General features: G+C 37.6%; 1 protein-coding gene across 4 annotated transcripts in view; it reads right to left on the bottom strand.

Moving 5' to 3' along the window:
• Positions 1-17,933, bottom strand: part of SLC1A3 (solute carrier family 1 member 3) — a gene marked incomplete at both ends in the record, with an annotated part of 65,455 nt that extends 47,522 nt beyond the window's left edge. For all 4 annotated transcript variants that reach the window (XM_082497021.1, XM_082497022.1, XM_082497024.1 and 1 more), the window contains one exon: positions 17,753-17,933. In XM_082497021.1, the coding sequence (XP_082353147.1) occupies positions 17,753-17,933 (181 nt within the window). The remainder of the gene's footprint in view (positions 1-17,752) is intronic.
• Positions 17,934-21,110: the final 3,177 nt, after the last annotated feature.

The following is a 21,110-nucleotide window of genomic DNA, read 5'->3' as shown; positions in this document are numbered from 1 at the left end:
CTTAACCATGCAGATGGTGAAACTCAACTATCTCTCCTTCCCATTCCTTGCTCCCGTGTTCTGCCCCACTGTCTAATACTGGCATTTGTGCTAATTGTGGCTGTATAGAAAGCTGGATCAGAGAATTGATCCTGATGAAAAAATAATTTATTTTACTGGGTTAATTTTCAGCCAGGTCAATTCCTTGAGGTAATTTGCTTGCGCATGGCTGCACAAATGTTGGTACCTTTACAAGGGAATAGGTGGAAACATGCCTTGGAGAAGAGTGGGACGGCCCTTTTTTGGCAGATAGGGAGCCTTAGGTTTCCTAGAACTTTTCATGAAACTACATCGTCAGTGACGTTAGGCAGCAGAGCGTTTAAGCTCACTTCTAGGTCGTGTTAGAACTTGGGTGCATCCCGGAAACACTGTAACATTGAACAGTTCTGGAAACTGTTAGTTCCAATTCTTAATCACTTTGTGGGTTTGGGTTTTTTTAATCAGATTTTAGATTGGTACATCCATACAGCAGATAATATCTTCATGCCAAATTTTACCAGCTAAAATATGCTGTTATGCCTCCTACACTAGCTTATTGACATCTGCTGATGTAAGGAAACAGCTGTTACCCTCATGTTAGTGACCCCTGTCTGTCCAGTCATGCTGTGAGGGACTTCGGTAGGTTGGTTGAGCTAGAGGAGCCCAGAAATATCTTGTGTAGGGCAGAAAATCCCAGTGTTACAGAATGGGAGAAAAGTGATTAGAGCACAACTGGAACCGAGCATGGAGTTCACACTATGGAAGAGAGCAGTGGGAATAGAAGGCATTTGTTTTAGTCTCATTCATATTCTATAGACTCAGGTAGTCAAACTGCATTTTGCATAAGTATTTTTTTTAGGCAAAAGTAGATCATAAACTGCATAGAGAAAGGGCCTCTGAATTATTCTTGGTTAAAAGACCTGCATTAGAGTTTCCCTTCTTTTCACTAAGGTTTTAAATCCCACTGCAGTGTTACTGATTATTTTCTTTTTATATGGGAAACACATTTCTCAGATATAAAGAATCCATCTGGACCCTTTGTTTCTGCACTTAATGAGCACTACATTTTGACAACTGCATAACAAGCAAATGGAGCTAGACCAGTCTCTTACTTAGGCCACAGTCCTGCAATTAGTTCCACATGAATTAATGTCTGCACTAGTACAAAGCCTCACTGAGGTTAGTAAGGGTTTCTGAGGTTGCTATAAGAACTAGTCCTTATGCTATACTATAAGGGCTTGATTATGTGGTCCACTACTGTCCAAGCAGTACAAAGTGGCCTAAGAGAGAATCAGGGTCTGAGTAGATGGCTGTTTGAATGAATATTATTGGTAGCGAGAGTAAGCTTCTGAAGCTCCATGTAAACCTGTTGAGCCAAAAATTACTGCTTTTTTTGTCCTAAAGTGCTCTGTGCATAATTACAGGGTTGCCCAGCACTGCAGTTTACAAAAAGAATTTCTGCGATGTGGAAAAAATGTGCCCTGGTACTGTATTCTGGTGAACTGGGTCAATACCCGATAGTTACTAATTCTTCAATCTTAATCTTAGCACTGCTATTAATTTATATACAGTCATGCCTAAGCCATAAGAACCTTTCTCTAACTCAGTTTCTCTACTTGTAAAATACACATACTAGCAGTTTCTTCACAGATGTTTCTGGAAATTGTGTTCACATAGTGATCTTAGCAGTGCGAGAAGGAATTTAAGCAAATTATTTCCTCAATGTAGTCCGTGATAACGAAAGCGGAACAGCATGATTTTACCGATCTCTCTTGATTTAGGATATATGGTGATGAAACTTTATTTTCAGTTCTGGTTTTGCTATCTGGATACTGGATATTACATCCTGTCTGACAAACTTTTATTAACAAAAATTATGAACTTGAAACGGAAAAGTCAAACTTGGCAGGGTAGCTTTGACTTCTTTGAATTCACTTCTCAGAACCAACACTCACAGGTTTTAAATAGGAGAGAGAACAGCATACAATGATGATTTAAAGACAGACACAATGACAAAGTATCAAAATAAAATTGGGAAGTAAGACCTGGTAGGAGGTACTAAACCTCTGGAAGGTGTGCACCCACGTCTGTGTGTGTGGTAAGAGTTGTAGTGCTTAGCACCCTCCACGATCAAGACTGAGATTAAATACTGGATCTGGCCTTCCTCAGTAAAAGTTTCAAGTTTCTGATTAATTCTGAAAATTGTAACGAAACAAAGCCTTGTCTGAACCAAGCTCCCACAACCTGTTGTGCAGGTTTCTGTCTACCCTTTGTAACAGAAAAGAACAACTAATCAACGCTATCAGAGCCTGACTTCTCAAACAGTAAATGGTGTACCATTTCTGCACTGTGGGGAAGAGTAGATTGCTCGACAGAATTTGTTAGGCTTTTTCTGGACAAAAATCAGTACCGCTTTTCTAAGATAAGGACCTGAATCCTATACATGTGTACAGTTGTATAACAAAACCATATTGCTGAATAATTTATACAGTTCATAATGAAGAAGCAAATCAGATCTGAGTTATAAAAAGATTTTTGAGTTATTCTTGTCAGTGATATAGTCAAATTTATGGAAAACTTGATTTGCAGATAGTCCTGATAACAGTTAGACAATCCATGAACTAAACCATTTTACTGCATTTTTATCCCTATGTAGATGTTCAACATAAAATTCAGTCGGTATGAATACAGTGAAGAGAGAATTTAAAACTTGAAAGGAGCAGAAGGTGAAAATAATTCTGACAGTGATGGGAATGGGATGGAAATGGCAAAAATGGCAGATATGATTTGGGATTTCTTATTCCTAAAATAGAAAGACATGGATGGATAGCTTAGAGTTTTCACTTCTAGCATGCAGTACCATGAAGGAAACAATAAAGTCTTCATGTCAGGCTTTAAAAACTATGGGTATACCTGTAATTGCTAAGAAACATACAACCCTCTCTATAAAATTTCTTAAATGAATTAACGTCAAAGTGTGATGAAGTCAGCATTAATATCAGGATCTGAAACAAGACAAAAATTTAATACTTTTATAATAGTCCATTCTTGAGGAATAGATTTGTCATGGAGATGGTTCTTCTTTTTTGTTTGTTTGGTTTATTTTTTTTAAAAAAAATGTTTTAGTGATCTACCAGAGCATCATCAACTTATATATAATTTCCTAAATTTTATTTGAAAAAGAACTTTAAAATCCTCCATGGAGAAAATGAAGTTCTTAATTATATTAGAAAATGCCTTGGTCTCACAATGTTAGAGGGCTGTTTCACATGATTCTTTGTGTTGCATAGATGAAATAGGTTGCACACCTACACATGCGTTTAAAACACCACATCAGTGAAAAAAAAAAAAAAAGAATCATAACGCTTAGAAGATGAGAGACAAGGTTTTACTCAGATCTAAATGCTCATTCAAGAACTTTAGGAAAGCTTAAGTCTATGCTCCTCCTTGGCCTACTTAGAAGAATTAGATATAAAAAATTAATAAAGAGAGGACTGGTCTTTTCACTACTTCAAATAATTCATAATTTTAAGAGAATAAGCAAGCTCCTAATTCACATCATGTTTTTAAGTGAACAATAGCAGCAGTTTTGTTAAATGAGTGAAATCTCAATTTTTAAAATGAACCCTTATGAGCTTCTGGTTTCTATCTTATTTGAGAAACACACCGGAATTAAAATGATACTATTACTTGGAGTTCATACTTTTTAAATGCCCATGCTCTCTACTGTACTTCCATGCAGGAAGTAGAAAATCTAGCAGTTTTACTTTTTAATTGATCAAAAATCACTCAAGCGTGTTTCAAGAGGAAATTACTAAGTGCTATATTCATGACGGTGCAAGAGCTGCCTTTTCCCTATTAGTGCTTACCAGTTCTAACAGAACACACCAGTAAGAGTTACATACACTTCTGCTTTTTACCAGTAAATGTCAAAACTCTGCCAATTGAGGTCCGTATGCTTGATATGCTTGTCTTTAATAGATAAGGTACAGACTTACTTTTTCTTTTCCAGCAGGAAATAGAAGACTTCATAATAACTGGGAAAGAATACCTTAAACTAGGTAGAACGATGCAGTAAAGTAACAGCTGTTAATAGTGCTCGTCCAGAAAACCTTGTAACCAGCAGGCAAATAACACTTTGTTCTATAACAGAAATTGGGCTAGAGCCAGGAAGAGAATCAGGCTCCTACCAGTTTAATGGGACATTGTATATTTTTGCTAGCTGCACAGCCATTCCATTCTTATGTTCCTGCAGAGCTCTGGAATGAATGCTTTTGTTCTTTGGGTCATTTGTTTCTGCTTAATTTACCATTTTGTTCTGACACCTTTTCTTCTAACAACCAGTTTCAGATAAGGCCAAAACTGTATTTACTTGAGTCAAACAGGTAAATAACTTCTTTAGTGATAAGAAATACTTCAAGTTGCCGACAAAATCACAATCATTCTTAATCTCTTCCTTTGCTTGCCACAAGAACCACAGACTCACCAATTCACTTGCATGCTTTTGATTTTCATCTTTTTTTCCCCATAATTTTATATTGAACCCCATCCCCCTCCTTGTATATCACCCACTGCTTCCTTACTTTCAGGTTTTCCTTATGTAGGCAGGGAGGTATATTGCCTTTGAAACCATTTTGTTGAACCTAAATACTAAGTACCTAACCAAAATATTCAATACCTAAATACTGCAGCAGACTTCTTTTGTGATTGTTTTGTTACTTTTACCAAAATATTCAATACCTAAATACTGCAGCAGACTTCTTTTGTGATTGTTTTGTTACTTTTACTAATTTTATCTTAAAGATTAGCTCTTATTACGCTAATTATTGTTTAGTAGCTAACTAGTTACTTTTTTTACTCAATTAATTTAATTTAGGACTGCAGCAGAGTTACTGCTCTTAAGCATTTGAGAACTACTTCTTGTATTATACATTCACAGTGCTGCCTTATTACATCTCTTTGGCCTTTTTTATCCTAAATGTGTAAGATTATGACCCTCTTTAAAGGTCCTTCAGACAAAGTAGATTTGATGGCGTAACCTAAAAAGCGCTTTTTGAGTCTTCTTTCCAAAAAAGGAGAAATGCCCTTGGTTCAGGAGGGACAGTAACAGGCTCTTTTGCCCAGGTCCTGTACTAAGCAAATAACTAAGGTAAGGAAGGGCATGCATGGCATCAAACAGAGGGGAATAATGCTGTAGAAAGCACCAAATTGCTAGAGCTAGGAAGAGACTACAATTTAAGTTGATCTTTTCTATAGAATAGAATAGAATAGAATAGAATAGAATAGAATAGAATAGAATAGAATAGAATAGAATACAATAGAATACAATACAATACAATACAATATTTGAGTTAGAAGGGACCTACAACTGTCATCTAGTCCAACTGCCTGACCACTTCAGGGCTGACCAAAAGGTAAAGCATGTTGTTAAGGGCATTGTCCAAATGTCTCTGAAACACTGACAGGCTTGGGGCATCAACCACCTCTCTAGGAAGCCTGTTCCAGTGTCTGACCCCGCTCTGGGTAAAGAAATGTTCCTAATGTCCAGCCTAGACCTCCCCTGGTGCAGCTTTGAAGCACTCCCACGCACCCTGGCACTGGGTACCAGGGAGAAGTGCTCAGCACCTCCCTCTCCACGTTCCCTCCTCAGGAAGCTGTAGACAGCAATGCGGTCGCCCCTCAGCCTCCTCTCCTTCAAACTAGACAAAACCAAAGTCCTTACTTCAATGTGCTTGTTCTTGTCAGATACTGAGATGAGCTTATTTGGGTGCTAGACCAGGAAGGAACTATTTTTTACTGGGTTAGATTTCCGCCAGATTAGTTCCCTGGACTGGTTTACTGCTGTGCTAGATGATGGTGGTGCTGGTGTGATGGCAAAGGACAAAAGCAAACATTTGGGGGTGGAAATATGCAGCCAGAGGCAGAGGTAGGACTGGCTTAATCAATCACAGAAACATACCCTTAAGCAACCAGTAACTTCCTATGGCAATCCAGAATTGGAGCTAATAAGTAGCTTAAAATTCCTTTAATTCTGTTCTTCTGAGGCTGAATTTAGAGCAAATGTTTTTGACCTGAACTTGCTTCTCTGTTTCACACCTGAAGAAGACCAAGTATCAGTTGGCTTAATAAACTAGCTGTTATTCCTCTACAGCACTCATTTGACATCGACCCAGCAGAGAATCTCATGTGTATAGTTGTATATATTTTTGTGTGGTAAGTTCCTTCTCTTTTAACTGCATTATGAGGAGGAACTTCTTTACTTTGAGGGCGGCAGAGCACTGGCACAGGCTGCCCAGAGAGGTTGTGAAGTCTCCCACTCTGGAGACATTCAAAACCCACCTGGATGCCGTCCTGTGCAACTCACTGTAGGTTACCCTGCTTGGACAGGGGGGTTGGACTAGATGGTGTCCAGAGGTCCCTTCCAACGCTGACCATTCTGTGATTCTGTGTAATAGAGAGCTTAAGGACCTGTTTTCTAAATAGCTCTTATAGGTGGCTATATTGAAGTGGAATATGGGCTAATTTGGACACAAATAGCTACCTCTCATTTACTTGAGAGATATCATGAGGGGACTCATGGGACAAGTACTGTAGAAGAGCTAGATATCTTAGACATGATTGGGATCTGAAGATCCCAATGTTATGATATATTGTGGTATGGGATAGTTCTAGCAGCGAAGAGATACCTTAAAACTTGTTGACTTAATTCTATTGGGAAGAACAAACTACCTGGTTTATCTGTATATAAAACACATATGTACTTCGGTCAGGATGCACTGTACTTACTGTGCACAAATGGACTACCTGTGGTAGTTTTGGATGGCACATACTGATTTATGGCAGCCCTGACGCTTTCTGGGAGTGCTAAAGTCGTTGCCCACATGCTACAGAGTCTGCTGTGCATTCACATAAGCCCCCTGGGGCTCTCCGCACTTCCAGGTATCCAGGAGTTTAGCTGAAACTCCTGCCTCAATTAAGCTGCGAAAGATCAGAAAACATCAGGAAAAAAGCCTCCAATTCCACCTGGACAGAATTCTAAGGCTGTAAAAAGAGACGTGTCCAGAGAAAAGCAAATGTGTAGTGAAGTAAGGGTTACACTGATGTCAAAGAGTTGCTCCCTGCATCAGAAGAGAAGTCAGTGTGTTACCTTTGTTCAGGGGTCACGAGAGCACCGTAGTGCTTTCAGCTATACTGAGAGGAGACAGAGCCGCGGTGCCGCAGTCACTGTGCATCTGGAACACCTGCCTTCTGAACCTGACCCTGAAGATTAGCTTTATGCAGTGAGAGCTATTACCTTGCAAAAAAAAAAAAAAAAAAAAAGAAAAAATCACACCAGAATTCTAACATCACTATTCAGTTACAATTTGCAATACTCTAGTATTTAACGGGCATTTAGAGCTAGACTAACATAGATACATAGGCACTTAATTCGCGGCTCAAAATTAAGGCACTGAAGACCTCTGCCTGCCACTGCCTAACTCTGGAGGTGCCTGAACTCCTGAAACAGCTTTATGGCTATGGCTGGGCACTTGCATGTTGTCTTTACTTGCAGACACAGCAGCCCCTCTTTGGATTTGTGGACAGAGGCATATGACTGAAACGGGGAGTCTGTAAGGAAGAACCGATGCAACTAAGGAATGAGTAAAATCACTGTTTTATGAGGTACTGCCAAAACGAGGGTGCAAATCTGAGTATATAACAGCATCTGAGTGTTGTTAAAAAGTTTTTAAAATATCACTGAAATCTGTCCTTTGCTACTTCTTCCTTCCAGTGTTAAACTTATACATTTTTTCCCTTCCCTCTCTAGTTATTTGGTTCATTTACCCTTCTTCCCCAATCAGGAGGTAATTTTCTTCCTTTGAGAACAAGTCCAAAAGATTGTTCTCTTTGCTTTTCCGTTTGCCTTTAAATTTTTTCCTAATTTTTTGTTTTCCTTGAACTGTTTCTGTATTTATTTATGACCTTTGATTTCTCTTTTGTTGTTATTTGTAAGACAAGCAGTTGCAGGACATTTGTAGGGGATTTGGGGTGAAGACAAGTTTTCACTGCTGGCCCTGAAGCAGAGTGTTCTTTATGGAATAGGGACATATTTCTGATTTCATCCTCAGACAAAAGACGTTATTGAAAGACAAGCTAGTCCTAGTTTATGTACTCTTATTAGTCTCTGAGCAACAGAAAAAATACTTTTGATGCAAAAAGTAACAAATAATTCCATCAAAATTCATGAATTCTCTCTTACTATACATATAAAAAAGATCAGACCTTCACAATATACGCCAGATTATATTTTGTGAAGTATCGTTTAGAATTATGGTACTACCCCGTGCTTTACAAAGTTACAGTAATAACTGTTTTTTTCGTGCCTGGGTTTACTTTGCTACTTCACCTTCTTTACTGATGTTAATGTTTTTGCTTGCATAAAGAATAGTTCCCAATAGGTAAGAAAGATTCTCTCTTAAAGTTTACACGGTTCCTTTCTTACCTTTACGTTTCTTTCTTTCCTTCCTCTTTTTCCTCAACTGGAACCTGACATAGTCTGTAACAGCACCGAATTCTGTTTTTCTCTACTACAGTTTCAGCTGCTCATCTGTATTATTTTGTATTTTTACAGTATAGTAACAATGAGGAATCATAGTCAATGAGACTGAGATCCCTCAGTGCCAAGAACTTTGTGCAAACGTGCTCAGAAAACAGAGGTCTACTCTGAAAAACTTCTAGTATAGTTTAACGGAGAGCCTGAGGTTAGACCTTGATAGTTTATTTGGTTTTTGTTTGTTTTTTTTTTTTTTCCACCTTAGACATATAATACAAAACAGTTCATTGTAGGCTTGGCTTCCTTGATATGCAGTCTTACACCATAATTTCTGGGACATTCAAATTACGCATTCATATCTCTATGGAGCTATACCAACTTTTCATTCCTACAAAACCACCTGTTAATTTAGCTTAGTGCAGATAGTCTAAATCTGTAACTGAGATGTTTGCCACTAAGGATTAAGTATTTTGTTGAATCAAGATATGCCTGTGCCAGAACTGTTTGGGTCATGGAACATAACTCATGAGGCAGACTTTGTAAAAGATTTTGAAGAATCTTTTTTATCCAATATCTTGCTGACATATGCAGACAACCTAGACAGACATAAATAAAGGATTCCTGTAATGCTTACACCTGATATGGCAAAAGTCTTATATTCTACAATAGGAAATGCTTCCTGTCTGTCTGTCCACAATGTTTGTTTTACCATTCAGTGTATTCTTTCAATAAGGAAATTAGGCTCATGACTGAAATTCGTGGAATCGTGTCACCATCTTTCAGCCCCTAGCTGTTTGATGTTGTTAGTTGAGCCACTACATATCTAAAAACCTCGATATGACTATGAAACTATTCGTAACTAGAACCTTCCATCTATTCAGTTTCCTGGTCAACAGCATCTTTCAACATGTGAATTTCCAAAAGTGTGTCATTTCAGTTCATTGAAAAGACCTAACTCATCTGAAGGATATGTTGTAGCATAGAGAATTAATTTAGATGTAACCTCCATATAAGTTATGATGCATCTCTTCTCACTGTCAGGTATTATTCAGAATTGCACTATCTTAAAGGTCACCAAAATGGCAAAGGGAAACTGACACCTGGAACAATACTTAATTACATAGTAAGTACCTGAGTCTAAATTGTGACCTTCAAAGTTCCTCTAGATAAAAAAGTTTAGTTCTGAAAATCTATAAAGTTAATGGGCACTTCTCTGTTTGTTTTGGAAGACCCATCACTTCTCACTGTTCTGCTTCTGTTTTTCTCAGAATTGCCACAACCTAAACATCTATTTGCCTAATTCCAGGCTAAGTCCTGGGGATCTCGAAACCGAACACAACAGATGCATGCAGAGAATTGCTTGGATTTGGGATGCCCTGTGTTCCTGTTCTTGCTCCTGTTCTTGCTTCATAACCTGGGGCTCCCTGTTTAGATGAGTGTTTTAGCCATTAGATTAAAACATCATGCTGCCTTTCGCTCTCTTGGCATATGTATTTGCCTTTAGAAGTCTTGCATTTCCTTCTGCCTGATGACACAACTTTGAGAGGAATGGTGGAATTGTATCCTCTTATAACTTGCCTTTTGCAGGGAAAAGAGTAAGCCGAATCCTCAAGCACTGCTGACACCATTCCCAAGGTGAGGGCTCTCCTGCTTCTGGATCTTGACCGGGTGTAAATATCTGGCATGGTCCTGACTCACTCAGAAAGGAGTGGGAGTAGGAATGCAAACCTTGTTTGTTGGTTGTTTTTTCCTCCCTAGCAAGTTTTGGGCAGTTACATGCTTAGCTTGTGGATTTGTGGGGTTACCCTTTTGAGTCTCCTAGCTCTCGTTCATGCGCTCAAAAGACTCCCAGGTCTGAGATTTGGATTCTGTATGCAGCTTCCTCTGCTTGACATGAAAATATATGCAGTACCCTTATTTATCAACTGCCTTTGGTTATCACTCCCAGGAATTCCCTGATTAATGGTCCTGCTATCTTCATACAAAGCCGATTTTATTCTTATTTTAATTTAGTCCTTGGGAATTGTAAAACCACAACATTTACTAGAGCCAGTTTGAGGGACCAGCTTATGTTTCACTGTAAATAATGTGTAACACTTGAGCCCCATGTTTTATAGACTTTTTTTTCAGAAATGAATTTTCAGTTACAGTAAATGGTGAAAACCAAGCACACACTTTATAACTGTCAAGCCGATTTCCCTTTATAATCCTATATCCATGCCAATAGAAAATACATAAACATGTCAAATTTCAAGCAGGAAAATGCATTTCTTCAGTGGACAGAATGGAACAAGAATTGAAAAGGTGGATATAACTGCTGCTAAGAGAAAGGACTTGGGGGGACAACCACAAAATCTGAGTAACAGTAACACTTTATTATCCTTCTGATTATCCTGTTATCCTTCTGGTCTTGTTTGCCTCTTTTCCTGCTTTTAACTGTTTTCTTTTTCACTGTTGTACAGTTCACTGGACCTATTATGTTCCCTTTTTTGTGAAAAAAATGCCTTATAAAATCTATCCTCAAAATAAATTTATTTTGTATGGATTTTAAAAAGTTACACACCCTGTGGTTTCATCCCCTTGATTAAAAGTTCAGTGTCAATATGACTTCAAGTCTGATGGGTTCACATAATAAAAGGAATAAACCAGTTTAGTAAAATTCTCTAGAATAATTTCCATTTGTTCTTTCCCCATTTTCCATAGTTTCTTCCCGATTCCATACCCTCTTTTTTTTGTTGTTGTTGTATCAATGACTATTTTAAAACGCCTTGGTCAGGAGCCTAGTTGTTTCCTAATAGACACTGTAGGCACCATACCATATTCTATGAACAACACTGTTGGAGAAGTTAGTATGGGAGGAAGAATTCTCTTGGCTCCTTATTATTTTTTTTACTTATCACTTACGTTGCCTTATTGCTTCAAAGCTCCAGATTGAACTGAGCTTTAGTATCCTGAGAAACAAATGTATGAGAAAATATGCCAAATCCCAAAGAAGCTGAGTTGTAATCTGAAACAGAATGAAATACAAAATCCGAAGGGAATGCACAGTAAATGAAAGGAATTGGAAGGATGGAAAGAGGATATACACAGCTAATGTGACTGCGTGGATTATTATATGCAGTTGGTAGTTCCAGAACATCTGATGTTTTTAACAAGGTGTGAAAAAATAAAAAAGTCAATATCTCTCAGCTGCTGATCTAGAAGTCAATGCTACAGTATGAAGTATCACAATGCCTGCATTTATATCTTACTTTTTTAGCAGCCTTATTAACATCCAGAAGATCTAATTTCTTTTTTCACCTCTCTTTAATATTGGATTTCTTTGTAGAGTTTTTCAAATGCATTTTATCTTGATTAACCTAAAAAGATAAGTATTTAATAAAAACATTTTTTCTTTCGTATCACAAAATCCCCGGCAACTTTTAGATGCCTGGTTATTTCAAGAAATTACATGAGAAGTTTCAGCCACATGAATGAAAGTTTCAGAAATTCATAAACAACTGAACATGCCGTCTTCAGCTACACCTTCATTGTGGCCAACTCAAAAGCATTCCAGTGCAGATGACAACTCATTCTAGCTTCACAGTAGTGCTACTAAGGTGCTAGTAAGGTGCTAGTAAGGATCTAACAACGTTAAACATTTACTCCGCATACAAATCATTGGCACTTTGCTTATGATTTTGTACTGCTTTGCAGTCACCACAGTGACTACAGTGCGTGCCTACGGAAAAGTGGAAAGGACTGGCAAGCCCTAGTTCTTTTGATGCTGAAATATCTTTTTAGTCCCCTTTGGTGCTCAGCAGAAATTTTTTTTTTGACAATGTTTGAGATGACCACTGTTTCTGTTGTAATACACCTTTTGATGGCACGATTGCCATATTCTACAGGCATTTGTAGAATTTTCTTGTAAAATCTCTGAGAAATCACGTAAACATCCTAAATGTCTCACGCGGTTACTGCCCTGCATTCCACCCAGGACAGCCTTGAAATCTGCATGTAAGAAGTGGTATTGTATAAATAAATTGAAATTTAATTTCGAGAGAGAGTTTTGAGAATCTCACCTTCCTTTTCACAAGCTATATGCAGAGTGCAGTGAATATATGTTTCTCTGTATTGTTTTATGACCACTCAGACATACTACTTTAGAGCACCACTTTGCAAGTCCACTGATTTGACAATTAAGAGCAAATAAAAAAGGTAGTAAGGTTGTATTTAGCACATTTTGTATCTTTACTGTGCATATATGCACAGCTGCTGTCTCCACAATGCACAATTGTGATTCACAAAGTAGCCAAGTTTATCGTTGTTACTCTGTGCCACATATGGCAGTCCAACAACCCGTGCTGTTTCATTTCAGTAATACCACAGTGTACCTTAAGAAATTAAGACTGTGATAATAAATTAACATAACTGTATTTTGCAAGTAACAGCATCACTAGCGTACTGTTCATATTTTGCAGTCTGACTTTTATTACTGGCTACGTAATAGCGGAATTAAAGTTCTTTGTATTTCTTCATCTCCATTTTGAAAAGGATCATATCCTCTGAGTTTTTAAGTGTTACTCTGAATCTTACAGTGCCTGTTTATGTTTTTTTTTTCCCCAAAACTATAAGTATTTATTGACTTAAAAAAGAATTCAGGTTTTGCTTAGCAATTTTTGCAGAATATTACTTAGGAAGTTTTTGTCACCCAGTGGGGAAGCAATTATGCTGGGCAGGTTCTTTAGGAGAGCATTGAGACAGAGACAGCCTCTGAGTTTAGCATAAATAGAATTAATTTCTCCTTAGCTGTCCCCAAACTGTCTTGATTGTCTTGTATATATCTTAATATTTTGTATGGTATCACACTTCTCTCTGTGTTTTAACATATTCTTTCACCTAGGACTCACGACCCACAGCTGTTTCTCCTATAGTGATAGATCTTTGATTTGTTCTCATGCAAATTTTACCAAGGCTGGCTTAGGCACCTTCATCGTGTTCATTGTCAGTGTGTAATGGGGTCAAATACTCTTGTCTGGGTATGTCAGCCTCAGTCTTCAATGGATACAGAGGATCGGCCAGTAGCAAAAAAGATGTCACTTCAACACACAAGAGGCTGTCTTTTTTTGTGGGCCTTACCCAGGATTCTACCTGTGAATTACAGACTTGTAATTCTCAGGGCTCATTTTAAACTGTTGTTCACACCAGGAGTGTTTCGAGATAAGAGGATCTGTGACTCTGCACAGCTTTTCACTGTTCAGACGTTTTAAGGTGTTTGTGGGGTTTTTGCCTTCTGTATCATGAAGGATCATCTGCAGGCTTTATTTAATGCTTTGCTTTTTTCAGGGACATGGGGACACTGGCAGTGCCTTCATCTCTCCTGTCTTCTTCCTGTACTTTTAACGAGGTGTTTTTATAAAGTTGTTGAAAAGTTTTGGAATCTTCTATATGGTTCATCTGTTGTAGAACAGATGTTGTGCGGGCCTATCTACATTTCACATCTATTGCGAGATTGCAGAAGACTGGGGTCAGCGACACAGCCAGTCCTGTGCTCCCTTTGTGGACAGGTAACCAGCAAACAGAACTGGATGCATCTCCATCCCACTTGAATATCCCAGTGGACAACTGCAGTATGTAACTTTGGCAGCGTAAAGAGGATTTTAGCTAATGATTTGGAGCTATAATGGCTTCCTAACTATGCAGAAACTGCTTTCTATAGTACTCACTCCACAACCTCCCTTTACTTCACTAAGACCCTCAATTAAAACAGTATTTCTCTGTGAATGGCTTCTGAGGATCTCTGCTCAGCAGCTCTGTGTGTCTTGATCTTTCCTTCTGTACAGCTTCAGAATCCACAGGAGATTCTTTGGCATTTAGGAGTCCTGCCAGAGTAAAGTCTGGACTCCGGTGGCATTTTTGGAAAATGGGAGGTAAGCAGCAGAGAATCAAGACAGTCTGCTGAAGGAAGGGTATCTGAAAGGAAGGCATTTTGGGGACAGGATGATGGAGCTAAGTAGCGTGGGAGAGAGGGCACTGCCTGAGATTTTGCCAGTAATTTGGCTAGCACTTCAAAGTTTGCAAGACTTCCTGCAGATTTTCCATGAGCCACCATGACCCCTAGTCTACCTTAAATTGCTCCTGGTCATCGTGACACTGAATTTACCAGTGGTCAGCTTCCCAAATTCACCTCATGTAATTGTTCTCATTTATTGGCTCTTGCCAAGATCCACCGCAGAAAACTAATTTAATATTTCTAGGTGTACCAGAAGGATCTGAAAAACTGCGTCATAACTCACTTATTGACCATGCATTTCTGAAAGAATCTTAAAGGACTTGAAAGCAGTTTAAATTTCACTAAAAATAGCAACAACAATGATAATGACGATGTGCTAGACCAACCCTGTCCTATGCAGAAAGTGAAGTCAGAAGGATCTTTCTTGAGGTTTGGGGGAAATGGAAACGTGAAAAGTGTTACGTGATTCTCAGCACAAATTGTAACTTCCCACATATTCATAATTAGGTTTTTAAAGACTTAGGTTTTGTATTACAGCAGCTAATGAATTCAGTTTAGAATGCAGTTCAGAATCAGAGTAACAGTAGAAGTTAGGGTAAATGGCTATATTTCTCCTTTATCGTGTGAATGCCAGAAAATCTCCACTGCTTGCAAAATATCAGTATGCAACACAAACAAATGCACGTTGCAGTTACCCTCTTCATAACAAAGCGCGTGTTTCCACAGACACAAACTCAAGTGCCTGTTATAAACTACAGTCCTGAACTGGGCTAAGACGTACGATCCTATCCACTTAACCTCCACCAGCATCAATCCTGCTTAGCACAGAAATCTATTGTCGGCTTTTTCATGCCAGTGCCTTGCCAGAATTGGCCTGAAAGAAATGTTTCTGAAGAACTTTTGCTCTCTTTAAAGATAAAATTCTGTTTTTCCTGAGGTTAGTCTTTATGAAAATTGCTGGACTGACAGCCCTAAAAACTGATGTCATCTGTCTGTTTAGATTACAGAGAGCATTAAGCATCATTTCTTGTAAATGATTCAACCCTGGCCTGACTGTAGTTTGGTTTCCACCTACACTCACATCCAAGCATCCCTGATGAAACAGTCAGTGGTACTAATTAGTGGGTTTATTTTGCAACATTGATTACTGTCTGCTAGGAAAGGGATCAAGCCCACTACCTGATTTTCCACAGATCACCAAATGACTGAGAGGTGATAACAATTTAGTCCTTGCCAAACTGGACAGATGGAGTTCAACCACTGAGTGTTTTCCAAACTCTTTATTCAACTGTTCCCTACTTCTGAATGTTTCCACAACAGCAAAAAACTCTCCAAAAAAAACAATTCTTACCTTTTTAAGAGCTACCAAGTGTGAAATTACTGTTCTAATCACATATATACTGTAAAATTACATCACAAATAAAAAAAATGTGAGAAAATTAAGGAATATTCTGTCATAGTAATAAGAAGATGTTTTTCTACATGTTACACCAGATATGTCTCTAGGTTCATGAGCAGAACTGGATCAGGAGGCTCATCCTAGGCTGAACATTTTCATGAGTTCTCTAGCTTGTGTTCCAGCCTTAATGGCACTCTGCCATTGCTGTAGGTGGTAGCGGAGCTGTGGGCAGACGTTTGTCACTAGTCATCTAAAGCTAATTGGAACATGCAATAACAGTAAAAACCCTTGTCCAGCCTACATTACTGTTCCCACATTGCCAAATTTATGGGAGTCACACTGGAGCTAGAGGACAGTGAAAAAAATGCAAGAGCACATTAGTCTTGTGCGGTATAAACAGGTGACAATCTCAGAATTGCACTGCTTTGAGGATGGGCTGTGTTTCAAAACCTGCTTAATTTGTTCTCCCTTTTCTGACCATTGTACATAAAATGCCTAAACTTTTTACCCCTGTTATTAACGGGGGTTTTGCATTGAACAAATTCTTATTTAGGAACTAAAAGCACTTGTGATCAAATACTGTTGATAAATACGAGAGACTGACATTACTGTTATGGCAACGAACTACTTTATTTTACCAATATGCAAATAAATATAGTTGTCTTCCAGAAAAAGACTATCAAACCTGAAATTCATTTAAAAGAACCCTGCAGATGTGGTATCAAGCAAAAATACTGCTAAAGGCCTAAAATTTTAATTCCTAAAAAAGCTGTAGAAAAATAACAAGCAGATTTATATGGTGCAGCATTATCAAGGACACTAGAGCCTATATAGGTGTAAGATAGATACCCTTATCTTTAAGTCCTAACATTTAGGTTTTCATGAGGAGATTCATAGAAATTAGGAAATAAAAATGAAAGTAGTACAGTAAAGCCATAATGTTCTTGCTTACACTATAAAGAATGGTATTTCATGAAACATATGGTGTCATTTAGAAAATCTGTAGTTGAAGGAAAATTACTGAAAGTGATCACATACTTATATAAAGGAAAACTTGTTTTAAAAATTCTATGTTTTTCTCAGAAGATTCTCTTTCTAATGTAAATTCAAAATGTTTAGCGATATTTTAAATTTACATTTTGGTGCATTCCAAATCTAAATGCTGTCTGATGTCCTGAATTCCTCTCCATATACTCTAAAAAGGCATTTAATCAGGTGCTATCTTGAAGTCCTTTGAATAAGTAGCATTGCCATTGTTGCCCCAATTGTATCTGAAAGATGCATGTGTAAGATTGTGAGTGGCTGAGAGAGCATAAGCTTGTACTTAGGTTTGATTGTTTTACATTTATCAACGGAAAGCTGCAAAGATTGAGGCTTGCATACAACTTTGCTTAGAAATGACACATCATTTCATTCATTGACGACTTCTGTTTGTCTTGCAAAGTGTTATTTTTTCATAGATTAGGTAAATAAAAATTACATCCTGAGCATTTTGCTGCAGCTGGCTTTGGTAGAAAAAGATTTCACTGAAAACATTCAATTCAGTTGTTGTATCTGATTTTTTTAAGAGAAGCATCCATAAACCAGCTAATTTTTTTCACCAAAATTCTCCTTAGGAATACTAGAATAATTAAAATGGCTCTTCCCTAAATTTCAACATGCAGCTGTCAAAGCCAAAAATCTCCAAGCCAGAACATTCTTATCAGTGCAGAAGAATTTGAGATCTCATTTGTAATGCAAATTGCCCAGGCAAATCGTCATTGTCAAATGCACTGGAGAACAGAATATTCCTATTGAACAAATTACTCACCAAGAATCACAGCAACAACGGTGAAGAGCACAAAGGCATTCCTCAACAAATAACTTTTAACATCATCCTTTGTTATGCTCTGCACTTTTTTTTTTGCCAAAAGAGTACGTTTCCGGACTCCTTGTTGAATGCGTTCCATCCTACTTCCAGATTTTGGATCTTCTCCGTTACCTTTAGTCATCTATCTTGAAGAAAGTTTTCCTTTATAGTTAACTTCTGTCAATATCCCTTCAGAAAAATGGACGACTTTTCCGTGGGAGGTACTGGAGAAACCTGCAAGACAAGAAATATCAAATATTGCAGTAAGATTTTAGAGGAATGAGTAGCCATATGTTTACATGGAAGCAAATATTCTTCGTGTTTCATTAAAATTTACATTATTTGTAATATCAAAGTTGTTGCTTGCAGTTTTTGGTAAATAGACTCAATGACTGTTAAAGAACTCTTTGAAAGAAGGATTATATGGACTGATCCGATGTGTGTCCTGTGTCTTCAAAAATTAATCTGAATTGCTGTCATGTTGTAAAACCCAGGAGTAACTTTTTTTTTGCTGTTGCTAGAGATATAACGATGTAAAATTAGTACAATTCATAGAAGTGTAAGGTGCTATAACGTTTAAAACTGTCTCTCAGGCTTGCTTTTCATTTGTTCAGCGGGCCCATTTTATCTGAAAAAAAATTCTATCTCGCCTTCACATTAACCATTGGAGACAAATATTTTGTTTAAACGGATACGTTTAAAATGTTCTGCATTTCAGACGGTTTTAAATGGTTGAATGCAATGGCTGAATTCCTCCTTTTCACATGGCAAAACGGAGCAGGAATAGTTTATTTATCCCTCAACCACTATTTGGAAGATAGGCCTTTGACAGTTTTATGTTGATAACATTCATCTTTGAAGTGTATAAACTATTCAGAGCACATCTGTAAAACATCAGAAGTTATATCCCACTTAGCCTGTCGCTTCAGATTGTAATACCAGTTCACATTGCAAATTAATACTTAGTTTTTCCTGATGGCATTTATGGGAATATAATCTGATTTTAAGAAATCACACATGGAATCAACCTTAAAAAGTTTTAATATTAAAGATCCTTCATTTGGACATTAATTTTCATTTTAAAGTGATTTTTTTTTGTGTGGCTGCTTGGTATGAATTCATTTAATAATGGAGCCTGCACAAAGGTATTTTTTCAGACTGAGAATCACATTTTCTGAGGTCTTAGTTAATATACTGGCATGTCTTAATGAAGAAATTAGAAATTAATAAATGGCTAGTTAGTTGCTTCCACTGAAATTTGTCTCCATTTGTACACAGTCCAACTCTAACATCTTACTTTTAATAAATCTAGTGCCTAAATGCCCTTTTCTAGGAAGCACTTAGAATATAAATACACGGGGTTTTCAAGCAACATGTTTTAGAGCACATAGCATGTTGTAACAAATTTATTTTGAAGGGATTTGATTGCTGCTTTTACCGTATGTTTCAAGGTTGGCACTTTAGTACAATATCCTCTCTGAATTTTAACAGAATGCTACGTGCTTTGCTCCTTTAGAGAGTGGAAACATTCTGAGACTGAGCTAGATGTTTGATTAGTAAGTAATCTACCCTGGGCACGACTACTGTGTGCAAGCAGGATTTTTTTTTTTTTCTTTTTCAGAATAATTAGTTTAAGTGTTTTGCAAAAAAAAAAAGAAAATAATTCATTTACAGTGCCTTTTCTTTCCCAGGTGATTAATGCAGCTAATCTGTCCTTTACAACTTACATTCAGATCAAGAAACAACATGGGTACAGCCAGAAGGATCATTACATTAAGTAACATACGGAGCCAGAGAGTGAAAAATTAAGACTTCTTACTCAAAACCCACCAAACGAAACGATCAGCTCACCTTTTCTGATCTTCAGCACTCTAAGAACACGGCGGTGGCAGATAAAGTAGGGGTTTCCCAGCAGATACAACAGAGCTGCAGAGCTGAGCGAGCGGGAGACAGAGAAAACTGACAATCTGCATGTGCTCTGGAATACAGCAACTTACTATCACTGTAACTTAAGGAAAGGGGAGGAGACTGTTAGCCCAACTCTGAAAAAAATGAAAACACATCAGAGGAGAGGAGAAAGCTGAGCTTCTGGAATATTGATTAGTCTTGGCACAGTGAAAGCAGGGTCACTTTCTTTGTTTTTCCTTTTAGACCACTTTCACGCTTTGTCAGTTCAGCTTCGTTAGAAATGCAAAATCAGAACCCAGGAAGAATTGAAGGATCGCACACACACACACACACAAAGCAGGGGAGGCTGGAAGCGCTTCTCCGTTAGATATTCCAGACTGGAAACCTGAAAAGCCTAAGCATAATTACATAACACTACTCCTGTGCTTTTTAAAATAAATGTTAAAATATGTGACCATGCTAGTTTGTTCTAAAAAGGGATGTGGTGCGAAGCTATCCCATATTTTCTCATTCTTAAAGACAGTTATTCATGATCTACTCTTCTCAGGGTGGGGAACCAGGCATATCTTTCAGAAGCAACTGCAGCATTATCAAGAATAGAGAAAAACATAATCAGCTATAATTCTTTGTATGTTTCTTGCAGATATTCAAAAACACGATGAGACTTGCCTCTTGCTTAGCAATTCAAACTCACTGGTACTAAGCCCCATTCAGCCTGTTTCAATAGCACGGAATGAATGATGAAGGGAAAAGCATGAAACATTTTAAGAAATAAGAGGCCTTCAGGTTTTTTGGCATTTAAAAGTTTGTACTATTGAAAAGATTTGCAGAGGAGAGTCAGAGGAATTCGCAAAGACCTTCTTTGTCTTTTTAGAGGAAAACTCTGGTTTTAAATGTTCATAAAGGCAGTTTAAAATAGTCAATAATTATATTTCAGTGCATCTTTCATGAGATTTTTAAGTGTCTTTTCTTACAAGAGGAACAAATACTGTAAATGGAATTCATATAAATTTATGCTAAACGTATAATTTAAGAAATTTGTTTATAGATTATTGTGGCTTTTAATGTTTTTTTCCTGGAAAGCCTTTTTAAGTGTACAGAAATAATCCTGTCTACTAGACACACAAAAATAGGTACAAAATAAAATTAACAGCCGTGTTACTTCCACAAAGTCACAGTAATGGTTTTGCTAAAGTGTTTTCTAATTGAAACGTGCTTCAAATAATGATGTGTAATGTAGAGAAAAATAATCTTGCAGTATAATGCAAACGTGCTCATAATTAATGTTAGTTTGAGACTGAACTGTGTACCGCGGGATTTTGGTTACCTAACTCAAGAAAGAAAGTGAACATCTAAATGGAGTTATTAATTCACTTAAAGAGGCAAGAATAAATGTTGGGAGTTTGTGTTG

Source organism: Vanellus vanellus (assembly GCF_965231255.1).
Source record: "Vanellus vanellus genome assembly, chromosome: Z".
In the NCBI taxonomy this organism is placed as follows: Eukaryota; Metazoa; Chordata; class Aves; order Charadriiformes; family Charadriidae; genus Vanellus; species Vanellus vanellus.
This window is presented reverse-complemented; position numbering and strand designations above follow the sequence as displayed.